Source organism: Vipera berus (assembly GCF_964194415.1).
Source record: "Vipera berus genome assembly, chromosome: 8".
In the NCBI taxonomy this organism is placed as follows: Eukaryota; Metazoa; Chordata; class Lepidosauria; order Squamata; family Viperidae; genus Vipera; species Vipera berus.
Genome location: NC_138211.1, coordinates 6950621 through 6977249, shown reverse-complemented (window position 1 = coordinate 6977249; position 26629 = coordinate 6950621). Strand labels below are relative to the sequence as shown.

Below are 26629 nucleotides of genomic sequence, written 5' to 3'. Positions count from 1 at the left end.
TTACTCCGTAAAACATTAATGTTTTAATGAAAAATCTTAGCATTGTGTTTCTATCCAAAGACACTCAAAACTAGTTTTTCTTCCTGCTCAATTTTGTCTTATAATGGGATCAATCGTTTTTTAAAATTTTTGAAGGCTTTTTTTTAAAGTTTAAACAACCAGGCTAGCAAAAAAAGGTACCCAATACGTATTCATCTTATATCAAACAAGCTAATATTTCAGTACAAGGTAACTATACATAATATATACATTACACAGAGAATCACAAAAGCAAACACTACAGGCTCAGAACAAATCTTGAAAAAACCATGATATTCACATTGATTACAAGAACTCTAAAAATGATTGTAACAGTGAAACGGCACTTTAGTTTACAAAAAGTCACAAAAATATATATATATATATATATAGCCACCAAGAACTATGGGTTCCTTAAAAATACTAATAGCCAGATATAGTATATAAAATGTAAAGTGTATTTCAACATTTAAAAAAAAACCCAAAACATTTGTCTTCCCATTAAGTCAATCAACATGCTAAGAAGCTTAGCCGTGGTCAGCACAGACGGGGTGGGGGGAGAAATGTTTTGAATGAGATGTGGCTGGTGACCAAGGACTGGCACGGTTAAAGGGGAAAGTAGGCAAAGTCTCATGCTAGAACGGCCCTTTAGGAAATGATTCAGTCTTCTAACGACAGTTTCATCTCCTCCCCTTTATGGTTTTTGTAACAGCCCAGAGACAAGAGAGGCCTGCAGATGTTGGGCCAGGAAATACACTCTCTAGGGCTGTAGTCAGAAAAACCAGCAACATGCAGCATTACAGAGCAAATTAAACAACAGTGCCAACCATTTCCGAGGTCCCCAAACACTCCAGAAAAAGCAGCTGGAATACACTGATACAATATGGAGAATTTAAAGAAAAAGAACCAACTTTTAAAAAGGGCGCATTTTGCATTTTTAAAAATAATTGCATCTTTTAACATACCAATTGTATTCTTTGATCAGCCTGCCTACTTGCCAGCCAATGATAACTTGCAAAGTATGGTAGGACCTAAGCACTATTTTTTTTTAAAAAAAAAACATGGTCTGAGATCAGTGACTGAACAATATTTCATTTTGCCTTTATTAGAATCTGAAAAGTAAGGCTTGTCGTCAGCAGAAAAGCAGCAAGCAAGAAAGGAAAAAGCTTGTTTGCATTTAATGCCATTCAAATACTCCTGGTTGCCATGTTCTGTAGACTTTAAGATGCCAGATTTAGCCCTCTGCCATCTTCAGGCTGGTGAGAAAAAAAATCAGTAACCCCCTCTCCCCACAAAAGAAAAGCAAACAAACAGGCCAACGCCATTATTCAAAATTTTGCATTATTAAAAAAATACAATTTTAATCTCTTTGGGGACCTGGGGCCTAGGGACTATAGCTTTATAAAATATAATATATATATTTATGTATTTTGCTACACCGGCACTGGTTACTTTAAAAAAAAAATTCACATTTATGCTTTCCAGACAAATGATAAGTGCCCAAACTAGAACTACTCTTAAAGACATTAACTGTTGTATTTGCATTAGAACCGGGAGCATAAAATTGGTCACTCTGAGGAAAGAGATTAACTGATTTTAAAAAAAAACAACCATAGTTATAAGAAGCTGGTGATAGCATATTTGCAATCCAAAAATGGATGTTTTATAACAGCTTGAAGAAAATATGGAATTGTCTGCCATAAACACATTCTTTTCTATTCTCCTTTTGTCCCATGAGAGAAGTCAGAAAATAGGACTAAACAATATAAATCCCTTTCCAAACTGAATTTGGGAACAGATGCTTTCCATGGGGATATAAGTCTTTCTCCCAATTCATTGGTACAAAAGCTTGAATTGCATATTTTCACTTTGGGAACACCACACTATAGATGGATAACCTGAATAGACAAAGCACATATCCTAGCAACTTTAAAGGAACATGTCACCTAAATTATGGATACTATCCTGTTTTATTAGTAATCATCAGTTACTAACAGGCACTGTCCACAAATAGGAAAAAAAACCCTCTAGTGTCTTGAAAAATAGAAAAGCTTAAATCAAGACAAGTTCTATTCCATGAAAATCCAGACAGCTTCTTAAGTTCACTACTGAGCTATTTGGAAGCTGTTACATGAAATGTTCTCTCCAAGGAAGACAGTAGCGATACCTAGACGGGATGCAAACGTTCTACCTGAAAATTCAGATTGGAATAGGAAGGGGAAAATCACCCATAACAGATTGATTACGAGTGTGTTGCTAAGGAGGGGAGCATAATTTGCTGCCACGGCTGGCCAGGATCCAAATGCTCAGGGCCTAAGCAACATTCCCGTGAGTTGGGAAGAGTTTGCAACGCAGCTTACTTAAAATAGGCTGTTCAGAGAAGCAGGGTTTACATGTTCAAGTTAAACGTGTGCGTTGCTGCTGAAGACTTGATACGCCTCTGCTTTCAGACTCTGAATACTTTCCTTCTTGCATGCTTCCCTTTGACCGCTGCTAACTAAAGTATGTCTGTCATCTTGGCTACCTTCACATGTGGAGTCAAACGGGAGAAACTTGAAAAATGGCTTCGCTTACCGACAGACAGGTAGCGCTGCAGATCAGAAATACTGATGTAAGGAAAGGTTTCTCTTTGAGGGTGAGAGAAAAGTGAACTAATCCCCAGTTGGATTGAAGCTTTATAAAATCCCGAAAATATATCAGGATACGGATTTTTTTTGTGCTATAATGTAACACAGTAGGACAGGAATTACATAAATGTTTACACCTTTGTGTAAGGCAAAATGTACCTTTGACATTTCAGAAAGCCAACCTTGCTTTGGTGTTATTTTCAAAAAGCAGTCGATTTTTGAAATGTATTTTAAATATACATCATGTGCCTGAGCATATACCAAATATACAATCTACACTACCAAATTGCTCTCCATTACTGATCTTATAGGAGGTAAAATGCACTGTGTAGGTCACAAAATGTCTCTGTGGGTCAAAGTTAGATAACCTCACAATTTTTCCTAGACTGATTGTAAAGTCTATTATATTAAAGGGATTCGTTTCCTATTCCGTTTAGATCTGAGGTAACCAATTTGCAAGCCTCAGAGCCTTTCTTATTATTTATTGTATTTATTTTAGATTCATCTATTCTGCTTGGAACCCAGTTAATATGTCAGTGTGATTCCCCCACTCTTCAAAAAGTTGTGTATTTTAATTTAAATGTTAAGACAACTCTCTCAATGAAATGTGTGGCTAAATAGATTTATCCTGCATATATGGAAGAAATAGTTTAATAATTACTAGATGAGTAAAATCACGGTATGTATAGTGTAGCCAATGTCTTCTTTTCTGATATGAGTTTTAATTTACTTAATAAATATTCTGAAACATTTTATCCTGAAAATATCCCTTACTAAAAACTTTTTATTTACCAATCTGGAAGAGTGACTTAATCTTTTTATTAAAATTCATTGGAAGAAAAATCTATGCCTATCTCATAAAATACTTTAAATTTAATCTTTATTAATAATTATATCAAGCCCTTTAAGAAGTTGCAGAGAAGTGCAGGAAGTAGTCTCCTTGGATTTGGTGGCTTTACTAATTAAAAAAAAAAATCTTTGAAACTATTACTTTCAAAGCTTCCCACAAACCTCATTCACCACTGCGCAAATATCAGTGCTTTTACAGTTATTTAAACATTTCCCCCTTTTATTGTGTTCTATGATATTCTTAGTCTGGTAACATGAAATTCAAATTATTTATGTTCCCCTCTTAAATCTTATCCTTAAAAAAATAAAGATGGTTTAAACAAACCCAAATAGAGGGGAATAAAATATTACATATAGTTTTTAGACTTACTAATAAGATGCTGGCAACAAAGCCAAAATTGCTGGCCTGTAAATGCCCTTTGTTGCCTTTAGAATCCTTTTAGGGGAAAATAATAATTTGGTCATTGTTTGCTGGACCTGTGCTTGAAGTCAGAGTAATGGCTTTTATGAAACCAGCTTGGCAAGGGTATATAAACAATTTAGAATAGGAACATTTTATCATTGCAAACAGGTCTTTTGTAAACAACTCTCACTGATTTGAAACTCAGCCTCTAAAGGAAAATAAATGGCTCGTTTTACTAAAAAAACAAACAAACCCCAGGCTAATAAAATTGCAGTAAATAGCACACATTCAGGCATAACTTGAAAAGAGCACATTAATGCACCAAAGGTGTTTCTGACTTTTCTAAACTCACTTCTCACTATACTTTTCTAGCATCCCAACTTGGTAAATGTGAATCAGGATTTCTTGACGGCTTTGACTTCTGAAAATGAAGTTTTTGGATAAGGCCATTTGCATGAGAAGATTCTAAAAAAGCATGGCCAGCACAGGTGAGTATAACTGCACAGCCTCCGCCCCACCTGTTTGCCAAAGCCAATGAATCATCCGGTTTTAAAAATGTGCATGCAAAAGAACTGAAAGACTAAAAGTGATTCCTTCTAACAACAGCAACAACAAAAATCAAACATCTACAACAGGGGTCCTCCACCTTGGCAACTTTAAGACTTGTGGACTTCAAGTCCCAGAATTCCTCAGCCAGCTGGCTGAGGAATTCTGGGACTTGAAGTCCACAAGTCTTAAAGTTGCCAAGGTTGAGGATCCCTGATCTACGACACTAGTTATTTAACTGCTTGACCTGGAAACTGTAGTCAAACCAAATCTTCAACAGCCATCAATACCGTTTTCCTTAACGAGAGGTGCCGCGAAATTAGGATGGCAAACCAGTGTCAAAAGTTATTAGGCCTCATTTTAGACTTGGTGTGTGCTTGGCTGCTCTTTGAATTTAACCGTCTTATTCTGACCAACCCTTTCCTCTGCATTTTAAAATGCTTCCCGTACAAGGTGTGAAGAATAGTGTGACGCTTGTTGCAGTTTAGAGCTTTCAACAGCATTAGCTTATCAAGTGGAAAGGGGTACATTCACTCCACCCCTCCTGAAAATTAAATTAAAATGTACAAGACCAAAACACAGGCACTTTCCAAGAAGACAAAAAAAAAAAAACCAAAAAAAAAAAAACAACGACCCCCGAAACCAAACTTTTGACTTATTCGATAGTGATAGACGAGAGCCCGGCGGCCTTCGGGAGCTCCTCTTGGCTGGCCTCGGCGCTTGAGAGGGTTTTTGGTTGCTCCGGCAGGTCTTCTTCCTTTTCTAACAGCCCACCCAGAGGCCCCAACGGGAAAGTGCTTTCACAATTCTGGGTCGACGAGACCTGCGAAATAACCGGCATTTGGACCGAAGAGCTGCTTTCAAATCCATGCTCTCCTAGCTCGTACTGGCCAAGAGTCTCTTCATGTTCTTGGTTTAAGTAGTCTGGTACTAGGAAGTCACTGGAAAGGGGGAGAAAGGTTGGGAAGCAAGAGGTTATTTGGTCAGCAAGACACAGCTGGATGCTAACTGCAGCATTACAGCTAAGCGAAGGGTATCTGTTTGGCCAAGAAATGAGAACTGCTCGATTTAAACAGAAGCACAATCTTAGCAATTCGATGCCTGTTCGGTTTACATGGTATATACTGTATATATGAACGACTTTAAAGCTTCTGGGCCAACCAACCGAAAGCCTCCGTCGCAAAAGAATAAACTGAAGGTTGGGTGGCAACTTAACACAAAGCTGATAAAATTTAAAGAAGACAAAAGAAAAGTGTCTGCAGGGAACTTTTCTACGATTGGCAGGTCTTTCAGTTCTGCTGAGCCTAGCCCAAGTAAAATAAAGCAGTTCTGAGGTTCTGCTTTCAAAGGACCCAACACCTACGAAGGTCAATGTGGCTTGGGCTCTTTCTTTCTAAAACTGGTCTAACTGCCTGTTTCAGCTTAGCTGCCTCTCATTCTCCTCCATCGAGAAGGATTTAAGGATAAGTAAGGCTTTTCAAACCGTACTCTGGCTGCTTCATTGCTTTTGAATGCAGTTATTACACAGCAATTGTGAAAAGAAAAGCAAGGAAAGATGATTATTGCCAGGAAAGCTATATATTTTTTCCACCTTGGACAGGAAAATAAGTTATTAATGCAAAGCAGCTTATTTTTTTTGATTACCCGAAATCCGTATCTATACTGACAGATAAGTGTTATATTTCAAAACACTGACACAACACAGGGCCACGACTGCAACATGGTATTCTCTAAATGTGCTGGGCTCCTTAAGTTTCCGACCAACTGGCCTTAACCCAAGTTGGCTGTAGATTGTACAAAATGGAATCCAGCACATCTTGAAGGTGCCATGCTGGACAAGACTTGAGTACCGCCTGGGACCGTGATAAACCTGGCGACCTGACAGAAAAAGATACTACAGGTCGCCGTGAGATAGTACAGGTAGTCCTTGACTTACAATCACATTTGGGACCAGGATTTCCTTTGCTAAGCAAGTCACGCCAGATTCTAGGACTCTTTTACAGCTTTGTTAAGCAAACCATTGCAGCTGTTAAGCAATTCACACGGTCATTAAGCAAATCCGGCTTTCCCCATTGACTTTGCTTGTCAGACATCAATGGGGAAGGTTGCAAATGTTGATCACCTGACCCCAGGACTGTAAGACCCTTGTAAATACATGCTGAATGGCAAGCACCCAAATTTTGACCACGTAACCCTGGGGATGGTGCAATGGTCCAAAGTATGAGGACTAGTTGTTACTGTTATCAATGCTGGTCGCTAAATGAATGATCGTAAGCCAAGGACTACTCATATAGAAGAGGGGTTAGGAAAAAAACAAAGTTTCCCTAACAGTTTCTTGTTTCTTTTGGTGCACCTCACCTGCTCTGGAAGTAGTTTGCTAGCTCTGACGCTTCATGGTTCAGACTCCTCAGATGAACGATTAAATTTCCAGAGTTGGTGAACATGGCGCCACATGTTTTGCACTCGTAAATCCGAGGCTTGCGGATAATGTGCCGGGAAACCCGCATGTGGTGTTTATATTCCCCGAAGGAAGTGAAAGTGGCACTACATATCTGGCACCGGAAACAGCGTTTACCTTCGTGCTTCAGGCGATGCATCTTAAGCGAGTAAGCCCGGGTGAACTTTTTCCCACAGCGGTCGCACTGAAATGGTTTAATGCCTGGGGAAAGAATAAGCGGAAAATCTTCACCACTGAACAGCATCGGGAATAAAATTCCAGCCCCTCCTAATGGCAATGTGTCAGCCTATTTACACCGAGGCTGCGTAAACTTCTAAAAACAAGAGGATAACTCGGTCAAAACCTTTGAGCACTGGATGCCATTTCCCCAGAACTAAGTATTTAAATCTCTGAATTGAATATCAAGTAAGATAATAAGACCGTTCTCTTATTAAATTTCTGAAATTTGCAGGAAACCCAAGATTCAAGTATTCAACAGAATAAGAGAGATACATAAAGACTAAAACCAGGTCTGATGTATTTGTTACCATGTTTTTATTTCTAGAAAAAACTCATGTGAAGCATTCTGCTTTCCAGTTTAAATTCTCAGGCTTCCAGAAATCAAAGCTGATTTGCATTCTTGCAGTAGGAGCCATATACAGCCATACATTGCTTCAAAACATTCAGGTCGTCCTCATTTAGCAACTACAATTGGGACCAGCAACCTGGTCCTTAAGCAAAGGGATCTCTAAGTGAAAGTGCAACTGTACTCACAATCTGACTTTGCAGAGCCATGAGGCTATACCTGTGAACTGTCACTGAATGAGGCAGTTGCTAAATGAGGACTCCTTCTATAGGAGGCATGTCAAACTGCCGGCCCATGGGCCGGATGCGCCACGCCAAAACCACGCCCACCCCATTGCCAATGGGGAAAAAGTCATGTGATATTGCGAGTTTGACATGCCTGCTCTACGGGCTCTTGTTCAAATTAAACCTTTGGGAAGTGGACCCACCAGATATCCTTACCTGAGTGGATGAGCATGTGCTGTTTTAAGTTCTGAATGCGGGTGAATCGAACCCCACAAGTTGGACATTGAAAAGGTCTGTCAGGACCATTTGGGCTAGGTCTCTCTGTGCTACTGGTTGTAGGAGCAATATAGAGCTGGTAAGGGTATTGGACATTCTCCAGTCTGAAGAAGCAAATAACAACTCTTTTAGTAGCAGATCAAGAGGGAAAAGGTCAAGTGTACAAAATACAACACAAATGCATTTCAAGAAGACAATGATGATGATGTTAGGATCAAAGACAAAGAATTGGGGATCACAAAGTATCAAGATCTGAAAAATGCAGCTGAAAGATTATGGGTGGCAGTGGTGGTTCCAGGGGTTACTGGTACACTGGATGCCGTACCATGAGATCTTGGATGGCACTTAGAAAATCTGAGCATTGACAAATTTTCCATCTATCAGTTGCAAAAGGCCACACTGCTTGGACCCACACACTACACCTATACATATGACATCCTAGGTTCTTGGGAAAAACTTAAATGTGTTTGAAGGCCAACATCAATTAAAGAACTGGCAGTTGTGACATCTTGTTGTGAAGTGGTAACAATACAACAAAAACTAAGTCTATTAAACTATATTAAAAGACTGAAATTCTGAATGATTGAAAAAGGTAATTTTAAATGAAGTCTTGAGGAAAGAGGTGGGCCAGGGTATGAAAATAAAGAGTTGCAATTAAAATATCATCACAGTGAACCTGGTATAAAATACTGGCTATAATAAATCATTTCAACAGTTGATACTTGAATATTAAACTGGTGTACATTTGGAAAGGTCAGAAATCTTTTGTGGGCACGTTATATAGTAACACCTATTCCAGGAAATGCTTTTTAAACAATCCAGGTGCTGCATAAGTGTGTTAGGCTTTTAATTTTGGTTTTTTAAGAGCCACTTATTGGCCACATCAAAGTTTTTAATATGTTAAACTTCTTCCACCTCTGAATCATTTTGGTAGGTATTCACTATTTTTAAAAAGTATGCATCTACTTGATTGAAAGCATCTCCCTAATGTGGACTATATAAAGGCCCAGATTTACTGTTCTGCTAATCCCCACTTTAACCACTCTGCAACGTATCCACATGGTGTATGCGTAAAAACAGAACGTGAAAAGGAACTTAGGTTGTGGGGTGCTTGATGCTCTCTGAACTTAGTTGTTTTCTTCGATGCCTGCAAGAAAACAACAAAATCAGAGACCATCAAAGACTCGACAGTTCAACCCTACAAATATTCTTCTCTGTTGGAAGTTAGGTTGTCAGAAACAGTGACTGACTCAAGGGGACCTAGGAAACTGTCTCAAGTAGTACCACAGCTTGAAAATTCCTTGTTCTGCTTAGGGATGTAAAATGTAAAAAAATAATAAAAAAATAGCCTGATGACAGGCAGTATGGATAGTGAACATTGGAACGTGTGTTCATGAACCTCATATCTTTGATCTCATGATTGGCTACTGGCTCTGAATTCCACCTGTTTAGAAAACCGTGCATTTTTCCAAGGATGGTTAAATTCAAAGGAGATCCGTCATGTTTATCACCATCTTAGATGACTCAATGCAGCAATCTATCCACAAGGATCTAGTTCAGGTATTATACATCACTTTCCTCCAGCCCGACACACTGTCCCTATGTCATGGTAGCATGGCCAACTACTCTACTGGCTGGAAATTCTAGGACCCCTAATAGGGACAAAATGAAGACGGTTGTTCTGCAGAATGTTTTGTGTACTATATTTATACGTACCGGTCATCGTCTTCCACATGGATATTCCCACCAGAGGTACTCTGGAGTGATGGTAATCCTTCAGTGACACCTTCATCTATTGAACCTAGGGGCAGTTAAATAAACCATACCCATTAAGTTACACTTTAGTTGGAACCATAGCAACATTTTTTCACATCTGCCTCACAATTCTTTCACGGACCACAAGGCATGTTGCTGCCATAGTTAAGAATTCTGTTAATACCTAATAGGATAATGATGTAAAGCAATCAGCATAAATTATAATAAATTTGGCCTATTTGGATTCAGGAGACTTTTCAGTTGGAAAAAGGCTGAGATACACATTAAGTGGAGGCAGGACTGTGATTACAAAGCCAGTTTATTGTTTAAACAATGGCCAGGGAAGGAGGTAAAACAGGCTAAACGCTACAGTGCACAGAGGCAGAAACAAACAGCTGCAAAGCTCATTCTTCCTCGTAACTTTTCCCCAGTATTGGTGACAGATTTGTGTTGCTTATATCTCAGTACACCCCAAAGAGCCCTAACTGAAGCAGAGTCTGCCTAAAGCAAAATTAATGGAAAACACAAAAATCTGCTGTGAGTTAAGATCTGCAGCATTCATTAGTATTGTGTTTCCACTCATCTGTACTGAAGCCGTTTCAAAACTGTACCATCAGGAAGGGTGAAAAGATGCAGGAGGGAGATTTGTTAAATGTGGTTAGATTATTAGAGAAACTGCAAGCTCTTCAAGACTCCCTCAATATAGTACAGCATAGGAAGCCTTTTACTTTCATTTCCTTTACTGGAAACCATATTCCAAAGCAGATTATTATTTTGGATTCTGAGTGTGTGATATCTTAAACCTGTCTGGGAGAGACAGCTCTACTGCTATTTCTGAGGAATCAGGCAGGACTTGAGTGATTTGTTATTAACTCATGGCTACAAACAGAACTATAAGTCCCACTTAATTAACTGGAATTTATTTCTCAGTCACTATGATCACGATCAGTATTAGGCTACTTATATTGTCTGGAATTGCTAAAATAACTTGTGTTTAAAAATTGAAAGCTGCTGTGACCTGAATATGAAAAACCATTAGGGCCGGTAAGATTGCTTTTAGTGTTTGACATCTACGAAACTCGCATCAATTTAAGGCACTGACTTCTGTTTAACTGTAATATGCTGTTGTTCTCCATCAATATCTTACTGCTTTAGAAAAACAATGAGGGAAAGTAAGGCCCATTGTTTAGTAATGAGACAAATGTCTCCTAAACATGATTGTGGGTTCCAGTTCCAGGCGGCTTCATTTAACGGATTCTCAAAAGACACAATTGGAAGGATCCTTGTGCCAGACCCTGGGAAGCTACTGCTGGTTACAGCAGACCATATTAGATTTTTATTTTTTTTAAAAAAAGGCTTTCTTGAGCCAAACATGTATCCCGATCACTACATAGTCAAGACCATTTAATTTCTGTTACCAACAATGCTCTCCTCCATGATTTTTTTAACCTCTCTGTTTAACCTTGAATCTTGAATTTTCTGGTGGTTTAATTCATGGACTTTTCTGAACTTCACTTAGATCAGGGGTAGGCAACCTTGGCTCTTTTATGACACGTGGACTTCAACTCCCAGCTATGCTGACTCAGGAATTCTGGGAGTTGAAGTCCACGAGTCATAAAAGAGCCAAGGTTGCTTACCCCTGACTTAGATGCTGCTACATGAATCAAAAGCCTTATAGCATAAGGCATATATGTTGGTGTATTATATTTTAAACATTAAGTTTACTTTCAAAGTTGATTGAAAATGACTAGACCGTATAGGTAGATCTCCAGTTGCACTCAAAACAGTATTTATAAAGTCTTAGCAGACATTATCATATGACTTTTAATTATGTGTAAATGAGATGCCAGCACAATATGCTGCAAGAGAATGTGGATGGAGATATACTTTCAAATTATGAAACCTGAGTCGGAAGGCACTATATAAGTCAGCAGGTCTAACCTTCTCCTATAAATGATGGCAGACAAATGAAAACATCTGAACAAATGACAATCTAGAGGTTATACTGGTAAAGGCATTCTATTTCATGTAACATAATGAATATAAAGTGCATCCTAGTGGTGACTAAAATTCCCAGTGCATTGAGTGACAAGCTGATGGGGGATTTTTTTTCTGTTCATGCATCTATGTAGTAGAGCAAAATAAACCCAATCACTCTTTTCCTCTCTAATAAGTGTAGTATTTGAAACATTTGTATGCATCAAATAAAAAAGGGCTCAAATGTCCTACAAAAGATAGAAATAAACCAACCCCTATGGTAGAGCATCCCTAAACGGATCAGAAGTGGAGGAAAAGTAAACTTGGGATGCTAGATTCTTACTGCAGCTATAAAATACTGCTGGCAAAGGAGTCCTTTTCATCAATGATCCTTTTTTTAATGCAACCAGCAATTTGTCGAAAACTATTTGATATCCCAGGAAACTGTCAACACTGGAACTCATATCGCTTTTAAATTCCTGCATCTTCAGACAAAATAATACAAAGTTATTATGAACAATGGAGCATGAAAATTAAACATTGTGTTTGTCCCAGCTCTGTATTGATAACTTTGCAGCTGGAACCCCATTGCTCCCTTTGAACTTCACGCAAATGAGAAAATTCAGATGGCATCCCTATGCATGGCCAAAGCCTTCATTCTTTTTGTGCACATTCAGCCAAACTGATCAGAAAAGATGCACAGTAACATTTTGTTCCCCGCCCTACCTATGTAACATAAAAATGCCAAGTGTATTGGATTTTTAATCAATACCGATGGTCCTCTAACCATATGGAGGATTTTTTTAAAAAATAGTAACAAACATAATGGGTCTGAGATGTTTAGTGAAATGGTCTGTTTTGATAAGGAAAGATATTTGGGCAAATACATTTGAAATATATGCCTGATTTCCTTACTTTGGGACACCATATTAGTTTTAAGATACTATGTAAACTATATATTCAACAATATCAGTGTATTAAATAATCCTTTGGCTGTTTAGAAATTAAAAATGTTTCTGTTGATAAATAGCACTTTGGAAAGTTTTTGTTTACTGTGAGAACATAGTTCCAAACTTTTGCTTAACAAATTAACTTCTTTTAAAAAGATATGATAGAACATTGAGCTGCATAGATGCATTTATGCAATCATTTCCTCATTTGTATATTTATTAATGCACTGAGGTTTAAGAGAGAAAAACTTCAAGGAGATGGCTATTATGTTTTAATCACCCAACAAGAAATTCTATTTTAATTTTAATTTTAATTTAATTTAATTTTTAATTCCATTTATATCCCGCCCTTCTCCGAAGACTCAGGGCGGCTTACAAGCTTAGCAGTAGCCTTCATTCTATGTATATGCCTGCTTATTAGGGCTTTCACACACCCCCAAGCGGCATTATTACAAAGTCAGCTTAATTGCCCCCAACAATCTGGGTCCTCATTTTACCTACCTTGGAAGGATGGAAGGCTGAGTCAACCTTGAGCCTGGTGGGATGCGAACCTGCACTAATTGCAGGCAGCTGGTGTTACTTATTTTATATGCCAACATTTATTTTTTTAAAAAAGTGATGCCAAGTGCTATTTTTAAAGGATCACTTACTGACAACACTTAAATGATTTAATAAATCAGATTATTATTTATAAGTTTATTACCTGTATTATGTATAAATAAAGCAAAATGGAAATCATCAAAATTGTTTTGGTTTTATAAACATGCTGCATTAAAATATTGTGCATTATTTTATATAAATTGTTTTCATTATTTGACAAACATTTTCTGATCTATTGTAAATCACAAAGCAACGATGGAAATCAGTGTTTTAATCAGAAACAAAAGAAATTTGCTCTTTAATGGATTTCTATTTGCATCTTCTCACCTTTTCTACTCTAGAAATGACTATCATACTTTAAAAAATTACTGCAATATACCTCTGAATGAGGATGCAGTGATGTAATCATTATACAAGACATGGTCCTCAACATTTTTGGCCTGGTAAGTTCATTTGATATTTTGAGAAATGCTGTGGATGCTCTGGTAACAGATCTACCCAGTCAAGACTCCATTTTATATCTGTCATCTTTCCAGACAGGCACATACACAAAACTGGGGAGCAGATACCTATCATTTTGTTTTCTATAATTGTTTTAAGAAGTGCATTCCAAGACCATAGACACCTATAGAAATTAAAAATGAAGCCGAGGCTGGCCCTTAGTGTTCTATTTTTTTAATTAAAATATTCCTTTAAAGCAAAATGTCAGGCAGCGCAACGAGAGGGCATAATTGGTGCCCTAGGGAAATTGCCTCAGGCAGGGCAATTTCTAGCACTTCATGTTCAAAACCTCCAAAATAGGCTTGGCGATCAGGGTAGTTTCTAAGAAAACCATCATGAAACTGAACGAGTAGGAAAAATATAGCAAAGCATTGAATACTAAATTATGCTCCAGATCACTGGGATTTCTTTGGAACATTCATAGGACAACCTGAATCAGAATTGGAAGATTTCTTCTTCATAGGATAATTTAATTCGACTCCTTCTCATTCAGCTATAATAGCAAGAAAAATACCACAACCAAGGAAGACAAGTGATTAAAAAAGAAGCACGATTAAAACACATGCACATACAATTCTTGCGGGGTAAAATGGGGAATGTGTGCAGGGCAAGCACGAGTTTCATTGTCACAAGATGTCCTTATCCTCGATGTGTGTCTAGGGCACTTGTATAGCTTTCCAGGAGAGTCTGCGAGAGGTTTTCTTAAACTTAAAAACCACACTTTCCCTCCTAGCAATTGATTTTAGCCATTTGTTTCCTTGACAAGTCATTAAAAGGGCCTTGTCCTTATTTCACACAATTAAGTCTATGTTATTCTGCTCCAATAATGAATCTGTATGACTAACCACATGTCACTGGAAATTTATTTCCTGAACTCCCGTTTCCATGTGCTGAACAGTATGGATTGGATTACATTAGCCTGCTAAACTAGCTTTCTTCCAAGGGCTGTAGGAAAACAAATTTTGCCTTTATTAATTGACAAAACTGCACTTCCACATTTCTGGCAGTTTAGATACACCTTAAAAACCATTCATATTTCCTTTTATTCAAAAACTCACAACTGCTCACTCAAAAAAAGGCACAATTTAATCTGAACTGAAATGTGACCAATATCCATTGTGAACATAACAGCTATTCAAAATATGATGTAAAAAAACAGCAATATAATTATACTGAGGCATTGCTACTACAACTATTTCCTGCTTCCTCAAAGCAGCAATGAAACTGAACTGCTTTGTTCTAGCTGTTTTCTTCTTGGAAGTTTCAGAGTAGAAGGAATAACTTCTCCTCTTGCTGTGCAAAGCGTAATAACTTGCCAGGAAATAAGGCCCACTGACTTAATAGAACTTCTGGTGTAGATTAGTATGGTTTATTACTTTTAACTGTTTTTCAACAGCAAGTATCTAAAAAAAATGGCTTGTGAAAAATGTTTAATATATCACAAATCAAAGCAATTATTTCTGTGCATGGCCCATAAAGTTTAAAGTTGCAAGAAAGGAGATTCAATACCTCTGGACTAGGTGAATTTGACAAATCATTTTGTCTGAAATACAGTGAAAACGGTCATCTTTATATAGTGCTTTTTTTGTAAAAGAAAAAGGTGCCGGAACTCACACATGTCATACAACCCGCCTTGCCTACCCTACAAGGTTCCATCCAAAAAAGGTGCCGGAACTCCGTTCTGAGCGTTCTATGAGGGAAAAAAAAGCCCTGTCTTTATACAACTTTTACAAGATACGGTCTTGGTATTTCTTGTGAACCGCTTGTGAACTCAGAATGAACATAAAAATGGAAGCTCTAATGAAACAATGAAAACACACATAGATTTAAGGGATTCTACCTATAGATGACGACTGTGGACTGATCAAAAGGTCCTCCTGAACTTGTTCACTTCCAGGGACTGTCTGCTGATCACTCAAAGAACTTTGGGATGCACTAACAGGCTGAGACACTTCCTCGTGTACTTCTTCATCACTCAACCTTTCCACTTTTACACGCACATCTTCTTCAATCACCAGGGGTGAGCTGGTTTTTGTGCTCTCACACGTCATATACTCAGAAATTCTTCTAGATGCTTCAGATGGGCCAGGCACTTCTAGAGTCCGAGAACTTTCTACTTGCTTCACCTTTTCTGACTGGAGTCTTCGGTCAATTCCAAAAGGGAAAGTCCAAGGAAAAGCTAAGGAAGAGTCCACAGGATGACTTCTACTCTCTGCGTAGGAAGCTGAAGTAGTCAAAACTTGTGGGGAGTTTGTCTGGGTGTTACATTTAAGTGGACTTTCCGGGGACATTACAATATAGCTTTTACGCTTCCGACGCGATTCTCGGCAGACAGGAATGGTTCTTTCTACCACACTGCATTCCGAGGAAACCGGAGAAAGACTGCCATCCCGTGATGTAAAATTGCAGTTTGCACTGTTTTCCTGGCCTGTATCTAGCACCTTTTCTTGCTGACTACTGGGGGTGTTCCATAAAATACTTGACTTCATAAACTCAGAACAGGTGCTAGCAACACTGAACATTTGCATATAGCTAGCAGCAGCCAAGACGTCAATAATGTTTTCAGTGTTAATAGACAATGTTGCTGTGTAGGCGTATTCCAGAAGAGGCAAAAAGCCAGTCACTGTCACGTGATGCAAGTCAAGTACGCTCTGGCCATCATCTTCTGCTTGGCCAACCAATTTGGAACGGAAGAAGTCACTGCATGCTGCCAGGACTACCTTGTGTGCTCTGAAGATTTTATCTTGGACACGAATGGTGATGTCACAGAAATGTCCATCATTACGTAGCATGTTCAGCTTTCCAAGCATCTCCTGGCTGTGAGCTGGGGAACTGTGGGTAAATGTTTTGACGCCCATTTTACTTGTATACTTACTGCGACAAATATTCAAAATGGACCTAGAAAAGACAAAAAAGGGAAAAGTTTTTTCAGTTATGTAATTATGTAAAAAAGCTAAAATATGGGAATTTATCACATAACATGTCATTAATATGTGCTTATTTAAATAATGTTTCTGTGTTTGTTAGCTTGGTGAAAATATATTGCTTGTTTGTCAATTATTTCAAACAAGGCATAAAAGACTGAATTGTTGTATTTGTGTCAATGAAAAATAAAGGCTGTATGAATCATCCTTATTAACAAAAACCTGCTTAACTAAAGATGTGAATGCTTCTTCCCCATCTTCCTTTGATTCTATGTCAGAATCACTGCTTGATGTATTCCCTGAACTAGGTCAAACTGGAGTGAGTTTAAACCAGGGGTCTTCAAACTTGGCCCTTTTATGACTTGTGGACTTCAATTCCCAGAATTCCTCAGTCAGCGTGCCTGGCTGAGGAATTCTGGGAGTTGAAATCCACAAGTCATAAAAGGGCCAAGTATGAAGACCCCTGGGTTTAAACAATGGTAAAACTAATCTAAGTAAACTTTCAAGAGATTGCAAGTAGTACAAATATTGTAATCAAATCTAGTCCAGCCTATGGTTTGCCCCTTGTATGATTTTTACAGGAAGATGAAATAAAATTTTACATTTCCTGCAGTCAAATTATTCTTGGTAATTACTTGTTATTCCACTGCAATAGGAATTTTAACATACCGTAATTATGATCCAAACATTATTCATAGTGTACAACTGTGCTTGCACGAAAGTTTAGAAAAATATAACATATAATTATTTGAAACTTGAGTTGTAATAGTTAAATGCTGATATATAATATTCTGGACAATTTTGGTTAACAAAGACTTTTATTACCATACATTGTAAGAAGCTCAGACCTTGTTAAGTCCACAGCTTCAAATCCTTAATTAATCATATAGATTAGAATACAAACTAACATAGACTCAAGAATAATTAATCCTGTCAGAGTTCACTTGCCTATTAAATAATTGGTCAAACTTCAGTGCAAATCTGAAAAAAATTACTCTTCAGTAATTTTAGAAGATGAAGAAGACACTATGTCAAAAGTATTTGCAGTCATCTTTTTGACATAATAAAAGCACATGAGGTGAGTCAATAATATTTTCAAGTGTTAAGAATGTAATTGCTCCATCTGATACTGCTGCTGCTTTCAGTAATACTTATGCATTTCTAAATATAGTAGAACTTTCTCCTTACACTAAAGTGGGCATTTAAGGTCACTTTCTTAAGATGATCTTATCTGAAAGATAATGAGTAGGCATGACTGATCATGTTTTTAAAGCTATACAATCCTAGATAAGTCCTGGGGTGGAGGTTTATTGCTTATATGTGTTACATGTCTGCATAGTATACAGTCTATTGAAGTCAGATGAATTTAATATGTCTGTGTATACCCAAATATAGTTAAGATATGGTTGGGATACTCAAAACAGTAAAGAGTAAAGTGTAAAAGGCAGGCTATAATCACATACATAGCACATACCAAATGATACCCATTGAGCTCAGCAAGTCTTGCTGAGCTCAATGGGTATCATTTGGTATGTGCAATGTATGTGATTATAGCCTGCCTTTTACACTTTACTCTTTACTGTTTTGAGTATCCCAACCATATCTTAACTATATTTGGGTATACACAGACATATTAAATTCATATTATACATATGAGATAAGATTCCACTGAACATGCATGACTGGCCCAAGACAGCCAGTCAGATTACTAGAATTAAGAGTAACAGTAAGCAGATTTTTGCTACATATTTCTTACAGGAACACAGTGGTTGATTTCCAATTAACAATTACTGTATTTTCATTTTAAAAGTCCATACTGCAATAAATACAAGGTTTGCCAAATATTGTACATCTATCATCCAATACTCACATTAAACAATAATGAAACATTCTGCATTTATTTGTACATACACTGAATTTCAGGAAAAGCACACATCAAGTAGGTTACTTTGTTAGCAATTACATGAAGTAATTTTCTAACCATTAATGTTGCCCCTTTTAAATTTTTGACCCAAACAATACTTCTCCCATACCAATCCATCTCTCATCCCCCAGTCTGGCTAAACTTAATTGTTCAAGGTATGTATGTTTTAGCTAATTCATCAACTTCTACTGACATAAGTTACTTCTGTAAAAGGAACTGACTTTCAGGAATTCTGTTCAAGTTTAAACAAGACAAGCATTTGGTACTGCTCTCACCCTTTCTACACTGATTTAACTTTACAATGAGTTAATTGTCTGAATGGAACTGTATATTAAATGTTTTTAGATAGTTCATCTCAAACAAAAAAATTGCTTGCCATTCAGGATTAACACGGTTAGGCCAGCATAAATTCAACTCTTTTGAAAATGCTGTAAATTCAAAACCAATATGCAACTGCTGCTGGGGGAAAAATAAGATCAATACACGAAGATAATGATTACATAAGCAAATTTATCTAGGTTCTGTGCTTATATGTTCCCACAGCAGTAGCCAATCTTTTTTCTTCTTTGCTCTACCCTATAGAAAACACACAGTGCTAATCAACCATTTTTATTTACTGAAGCTACTTCTATTTACTGAAGGAATTTATCACAAAGCTGTGCAAAACAATATATAGGCATTCCTGAATTTTCAAAAGTTACTTGATTAATGCTCAGAGATCATCCTGTTTTACTTTACATGCATCTAGAAACAAGCACTAAAAATTCTGTATTCTCTAATTCCCTATTGCTATTGCTGTGTAACCTGATTAAAAACAAAAACTAGTTACCTTTAAGTATGTGGCCTCTAGGAAGGCAAACAAATTGAAAGAAAAAAGGTACCGTACAAGTGATAACCACCAGAAATTAAACTTTAAATGCGACATATTCAAGGTGTTTAAAGGTCAAATGGGGTTACTTTTAATTGAAGATAACAATAGTAATCTAAATAGAAATAACTGAAAATTGTCATATTTATTTATTTTATTTAATTTTATTTATATACCGCCCTTCTCCCGAAGGACTCAGGGCGGTGAACAGGGCAAATGTATAAAATACAAAAAATACAAAAGTTAAAAGGAATTAAACATAATGCCCAAGGTAAAAAACAATAAACACAAATATTAAGAACAATAAAAAACCCAACCCACCCCCTATCAGGCCAAGAAAGCCTGCATAGCTATATCAAGCTTGGTAACAACGAATTTGCTACAAATTCAGTATATTAAATCATAATTAGAAATAAAAATGTTCAGGAAAAGTCTGTTTTTTTCTTGCAGAGATCAGTAGCTGCACTATTAAGTAACTATTTGCTGCAGTAATTGCCTGGCCTAAGCAAGAAGCTTATCTGATAGAGGTAATTCTTTATTTCAGTTTAATTCAGTTGCCTTTCTACCTTCTGCACAAAAACCTTTTGCAGAAATGGATAGGAATGTGTTATTCTGTCATTTATTCTCTCTCTCTGCAAATAAAAAGTTTTATTGTCGCTATGCAAAACTCTGGAGTACTAAATACCTACTACTGGATTTCACTAGAAGTCAGATTTCAGTTAAAAGGCAGTAAGGCAATTAAATCAAATACTTAATGCATATCTAACTACCCACCTATTTAATCTAATCATCAAGAACGAAGAGTACAATTGATCTCTTGAATTCTTGCTAAGGACATCTAGAATAACTTTAAGTATATATTATGAACAAGGCAGATCTTCAGAATAACTCAACTATTTAACTGTTATTCAAACTTCATTTGTAGTATGATAAAAGTGCATTTCAATAATATTTCTGTATTACGAGTTCAAGTGTTCAAATAACTTAATGTGCATGATGTACAACTGTCTCCCTTAAAGAATCCTTTGAAGTTAATGTGGACAACTGGTGTTAAGAGTTGCCTACATGCACCCTAAAGTTTGTACAATCAGATGTAAAGGACTATATGTGTTTGTGTGAAGGCAAGTGAGTGGAGAGAAAGAAGCTTAACCATTTGTTCCAGTCTACTTTTACCTCTTTACTGCTGTTGATGTTAAAATGCTAAAAAGATGCTCGAAACCTTAAGATTCCATGATAGATCTATCTCAAAATAGGCTAACAGTACATTCTGCTTTAGCAACCATTCTCAAAGAACTCTATGGTCAGCCATAGAGTACTTTCATAGCAGCTGCCAGAAAATCTGCTCAAACTTCTCAAGGAGGCCCATTAACAACTGCATTTTAATGTGTTGGGCGGGGGTAGTCATGCACAGAAATGGCAGATCCTCATAACAGGCCTTTAAGGCTAAGGCTGCTCTAAAGGCAGTCAGTATAGCTCCTCTATTCTAGAAAGAATTTGAGGTCGAACGTGTGGCTTGCTTAAGGCCACCTAGGGAGAATATAAGAAAAATGAGATTTAAAAAGTTAAGGATTTCCTGGTTTATAGCTTCCTGTCTTTAGCCAGTATGCTGTCCAGTACATTTATTTCTTTGCTTATTCTTCTTCCCTGCATTTAACATATTTTTAAACCAGAAGGATTTTGGCTTGAAGACAGATACTATTCAAATCCTTAAAATAATTATGATTATTAGACATAATTTTGTCTTGTAACTATATTTTAGTCAAATCTAGTCTGTGAAGGAGTGGTGAGGACAAAAATATAGCATTTTTCTTTCTTGGAATAAGAGTAATGTTCCTCTCTTCTATAGAAGAAAAGCATTTAGCTTACAGAGTAAACCAAACATGAATTGAGACTCTTTCAAAAAAAGTTTTGTCAAGATCCATTACCATACATAGTAAATCATTTATAAAAAGAAAACTATTCCAATAGTCAAAAGTAGTCCATACTATATTTACTCATTATATCAGATTATTCTAATCTACAGTGATAAACTAAATCAAATCCTGTCAATTTTGACATACTACTTTTATCAAATACAATACTGAGTAAACTTTGCAAGCTTGAAACTAAAGTTAAAAATCATAGAGCAAGAACAAAAAAGTGGGGATATAAACTCTGAATCTATTAAAGTCAATTAAACTTTCACCTGCCTAATACTATTCCATCTTCTAAAGCCATGCGGCCCTTGGTCTTTCAGTTAGAATCAATCACCCACTGAATTAAGTCTTAGCTAATTTTATTACTTGAAAATGTGTCTTTATTTACAAAGGATTATACTTTTAAAGAGAAAACAATTTCCCTCCCTTTTAGCCAATTCATACAATATTCAGTTTGCTATAATTGTCTTCTGCTTCAAAACATGACATATATTTTAGGCCACCTCTGATGCATCCTTGAAAAAAGACAAAGTAAATAAAGAACAGTTTTAATGTGGGTATTCTTTTTGACAATAATATTGTGTTAAGCAATAAGTGATGCTGGAGTATCACCAACAGGGGATTAATATGCTGTGATTAACAAATCCATGACTCTTTAGCATTAACAATTTTTATCCTTCTGCTGTGAATGTTGTAACCACTATGAGTCCAACAGATTCAACAGAATACACATCTAATAAATAAGCCTCAATCAACAATAATTTAAAACACCTTATGGCTGTGAATACTGAATCAATGCCTACAAAACAAAACACGAATAGTACATTTTTTTTCTTGTTTTGTTCAGCAAGCATGCAAATAAGTGTGTACATTTATATCCTGTCTATTAGAACAGATCTACTGGACAAATCCTTTTGCTAGAATGAAGTGCACAAGTAACCTGTTGCCTTTTCGTAGAAACAACTCATTATTCTGAGATCATAACAAAAATAAGTATTTACAGTCAGATTTTAAGCAAAAAGTGATATGCCCTGATGATGGGTATGAGCCTGATTTTTACGCAATAAGTTGTGGCATAGTTTGTTTGCTTTAGCTTAACACATGGGAAAATATCATTTTTGGCTGATGCGTGTACTCAGACGGTTGTGAGTGCCCTTACAAATTAACTTCCTTAAGTTCAAAGGACAGCCAACCATGATACTGCATGGATATGCCCAAATAGTTTCCTTGGAAACGATAAAGAAATGGTTCTCCTCTCCAGCAATGTTTTCGCAACTTCCCAGTCCAGCTGAAAATGCTTGAACCTGAGTCTCTCCCTGAAGTACTGATCAAGTCTGACCCTGCTTAGTTTTTGACATCAGCCAAAGTGGTTTTTCTATTGACAAAACACCTGTCATGGTGATTTCTGGCCATGGTAAATTTCATCAGGAGGGAAGCTAGTGCAATCATGTGTACAGTACTCTCCCTGCTGATGCTCTACCATGCCAGGTTATCTGATTGTGAATTCTGAATCAATGGCACAAAACAAAATGCCAGGAGACAACAGATTTTTTTCCTTGTTCACTGGCATGAAAATAAGTATATTAGTTTATATCCTGTCCACTCTATTAGAACAGAACTAACCTCTTGGCTAGAGTGAAGTGCACTGGTAAACTGCTGCCTTTTGTAGGGACAAGTAATTATTTCATTATTTTTTACTTTTAACTAAACTGGTTAGTGCATCTTCAAACACAGCATTAGACTGCCTGTTTTAATGTTCCAATAGCACAGACTATTCTGAACCACAAAGCATTCTTTGAAAGAGAAAGATGGTAGCTCCTTGTTTTAACTTAAAAAATTCTAAGAGCCCCATAAATTTAAGCAGGTTACAGATCCGTCATCACTGAAAATGAACAAGGCCTGCATTCTGGACCAGCAAGGGTGACTCAGGTCAACATAACGAAAATCAACCAAGGGGGCCATAACAATCCCCCCCACACAAATGTGCCATCAGAAAAACCAAGCAAACCAGTCAACAGACCAAAAATGAAGGGCTGAGCAAGACATACCTGCTGACCAAAACAACAGGTTTGGGGGAAGGGAGAAATCAAAATTAAGCCAAAACATGTAGGGACGGACTCTTTTCAACGGCACCAACGGTGTCTTCTACCTGTACATTGTTTTCCTTGCAAAAATAGACGAGAACCCTGAAAAAGGGGCAAATCGGAAAGAGATTCCCCAAGGACACACAAAAAAATCGTCACCTTTGTTACTCAGCGCAACACCAAGACAACCCTGCCATGACACGAAACCTTAAAAGGGGCAGCTTCCTGACCCAAAGGGCTGTCGTCCCTTAGAATCAAGGAGGCAACGGTCCCTCTCCATATCGTGCGCCACTGACAAACGTATCCCTTATTATACCTCGAAAGGCATCATTGGGGAAAACCTCCCCAGGCCAGGGAGACAGATCTACTTTTGGCAGCTTAACCTCCGTCTTTTGGGGAGGGCGGCGGGGAGGGGGAGCCACAGACGACATCGAGGCCTTTCCCAACCTTGAAACTTCCTGAAACCCCCCCTCTCCTCGCTTTGGTGGGGGGGGGCTTCCTATATTTTTATTTTATTTTAATTCCATTTATATCCCGCCCTTCTCCGAAGACTCAGGGCGGCTTACAAGCTCAGCAGTAGCCTTCATTCTATGTATAGGCCTGCTTATTAGGGCTTTCACACCCACCCACCCCCAAGCGGCATTATTACAAAGTCAGCTTCATTACCCCCAACAATCTGGGTCCTCATTTTACCTACCTCGGAAGGATGGAAGGCTGAGTCAACCTTGAGCCTGGTGGGACTCGAACCTGCACTAATTGCAGGCAGCCGGGGTTACTTAAGGAGGCCTTAGCCCACTGCTCCACCAAGGCCAGGGGTAGGCAACCTCGGCTCTTTTATGACTCGTGGACTTCAACTCCCAGAATTCCTGAGCCAGCCAAGCTGGCTCAGGAATTCTGGGAGTTGAAGTCCACGAGTCATAAAAGAGCCGAGGTTGCCTACCCCTGACCAAGGCTATAGGAGAAGGAAACCCCCCCCCAATGGTTAATGAAACAATTAATGGCACCAATGTTGCAAAAGCCGCACCTGAGCAATCCCAGGGGGGGCGGAGGGGGGGTGTTAAGAGACAGGCCCCCCCCGCCGTGCCCTGGGACGACCTCGGGCATCAGTGAGGACGGAGCGCCACAGGGGAGCCGCGGCCGGGATGCTCCGAGAAGGGGCGGGGCCAAGGGGCGGGGCCTAGGCTCCCCTCTCTCTCTCTCTCCCTCCCTCCCCCTCCCTCGTTCCCCTCAGCCTCCATTACCTGCTCTTGGCGAGCTCCTCCTTTCCCCTCCGGCCGAGAGCGGGAGAGACGAGGGGGGTTAAGCCGGTCGGTAAACAAGCGCCAAGGCCCAGCTTCTCCCTCTCCGGGCCCCGTCCCGGCTCCTCAGCTCGGCCCACGCAGGGCCATGGCGGCCGCCCCCGACGCGGCTTCTTTCTGCTGAGGGGAGGGGGGAGGGAAAGGAAAGGAAGGGGGGGGCCGCGAAGGAGGAGAAGGGGGTCGCGCGCGACGCAGGCGCTCTGGCGGCCTGGGCGAAGGGAGGGGGAGGGCGGGGAAGGACGGCGGCAGCGCGGGGCCGCTGGAGGGCTGCGCGCGCGGGGCCCAGGCGCTCGGGCTCTCCTCCTCCTCCTCCTCCTCCTCCCCCCCCCGCCCTCGCCTTATCACGCCGAGCCGACGAGCCGAGCACTTTGTTTGTGTCCCATAATGCAACGCGGGCGGCGGCGGCGGCGGCGGCTGAACAGAAAAAGGGAGGGAATCGGGGCGAGAAAAGAGGGGAGGGGGAGGAAAAAAAGAGGAGGGGCCGTCCGCGTTCGCCCGAAGGGGCGGAGCTTGGCCCTGCACTCGAGGAGCGGCGCGCGCGCTCTCGGCTGCCCCGTGAGGCGGGGTTGCGCCTCAAAGAGGGGCGGGAGGAGGGGGTTGTTTTCGCCCCCCACCCCGAGGAGTTTTAAACCCTTGAAATGAAGCAGGTGGGGGGTGGGGTGGAAGAAAAAAATAAAAATAAAGGGAGTTTTCCCCTTCCTTTTAAGGGTGTATTACAACACACGAGATACGGGGCAGAGCAGATTTATTTACTTACTTTAGTTCCTCAGATTTGCCAAGGCCGCCCTCTCCAGCTGGGTGGCTATTAAAATCCAAAACATGGTTAAAAACAGTTAAAACCCAAAACGGGATCAAACCCCCCCCCCACACCCGATATATTAATTCTAGGCCTGGGACAGAGGCCAGAAGGTGTTTTTCTCTCTCACGCACACAAAACACTACACACAAACACACCCACACTCAATCTTCGAGTTTGGTTTGGTGCCCAGAGTCTCTTGAAGTTGGGCAGCTAATAAATTCAAATACATAAATGATATGTACATTTATAAGGGCACGTATGTGTGTTTTATATACATATTTTATGGAGCCCCAGGAAAATCCGTGTGTGTGTGTGTGTCTGTGTGTGTGTCTGTGTGTGTGTGTGTACATACTATATACACTCTACAAACATACCTATATATACTATATAGGTATATATAGCATATAGTATTTCTGCCAACCTAGCAGTTCGAAAGCACGTAAAAATGCAAGTAGAAAAATAGGGACCACTACGGTAACAGCGTTCCGTGCACATGTGCGGGGGAAACTTTACCTTTACCTTAGTATATAGTATAGTATATATATAGTGTACTATACATAGTGTATATAGGGTGTGTATATATACACACATTTAAAAAAAACCCTGTACATTCCACAGGCCTATTACAAAGATAATAAAGGGTGTTTTATTCTATGTTTGTTGCTAGGTGTCCCAGAGAGAAAAGCATCCAGAGTCCAGCCCTGGAGATGCTTTTCACTTAATGCTTTCCAGAATTCCCTTCAATTCCTCTGGGCTTGGCTGGGACACTCCTTCCTCCAAATTTACAAACTGAAATTGAAGCCACCATGAAATTGAAACGCACCCAGATTACCTGCTACTCCAGCAACAAGACTACATTTTGAATAATAAACAAGAGATGTGAGTCCTTAACTGGGGAGCCACCAATTATTTTGAGCCCCACCTCCCCTATGAAGTCTTGGGAGACAACGTTTGAACCATGGCAGGCCTCTGAAATACAACGGAAATAATTGTTGTTTCATTTGACCTTATTTAATCCACTGTGTTCCTGGCAGAATGAGGGTGATCAGATTAACTTGGGTGATTTT

At 38.9% G+C, this 26629-nt stretch overlaps 1 protein-coding gene across 3 annotated transcripts; it reads right to left on the bottom strand.

The window, feature by feature from the left end:
- Positions 1-25035, bottom strand: ZBTB44 (zinc finger and BTB domain containing 44). Of its 3 annotated transcripts, XR_014027264.1 has the most exons (7): positions 24707-25035; positions 15590-16647; positions 9683-9767; positions 7907-8070; positions 6802-7102; positions 4671-5384; positions 1-4551 (listed from the first exon to the last, which is right to left on the bottom strand). XR_014027264.1 is itself a non-coding variant. In XM_081334028.1 (6 exons), the coding sequence occupies exons 2-6, from the start codon at positions 16605-16607 to the stop codon at positions 5099-5101; spliced, it is 1854 nt and encodes a 617-aa protein (XP_081190154.1). In that variant the 5' UTR covers positions 16608-16647; positions 24707-25035; the 3' UTR covers positions 1-5098. The 3 variants fall into 3 exon arrangements, 2 of the variants coding, with proteins under 2 accessions (XP_081190154.1, XP_081190155.1); XM_081334028.1 differs by having other exon boundaries at positions 1-5384; XM_081334029.1 differs by lacking the exon at positions 1-4551 and having other exon boundaries at positions 5187-5384; positions 7019-7102.
- Positions 25036-26629: the final 1594 nt, after the last annotated feature.

Bases quoted from the DNA above. Each gene is read 5' to 3' on its own strand.
- ZBTB44 (XM_081334028.1), bottom strand. From the start codon at position 16,607: ATGGGCGTCAAAACATTTACCCACAGTTCCCCAGCTCACAGCCAGGAG. The intron at 8,071-9,682 runs GTACGTATAAAT...TTGCTTCTTCAG, and splicing joins CATGTGGAAGACGATGACCG to ACTGGAGAATGTCCAATACC. The intron at 5,385-6,801 runs GTGAGGTGCACC...CCCCCTTTCCAG, and splicing joins GCAAACTACTTCCAGAGCAG to TGACTTCCTAGTACCAGACT.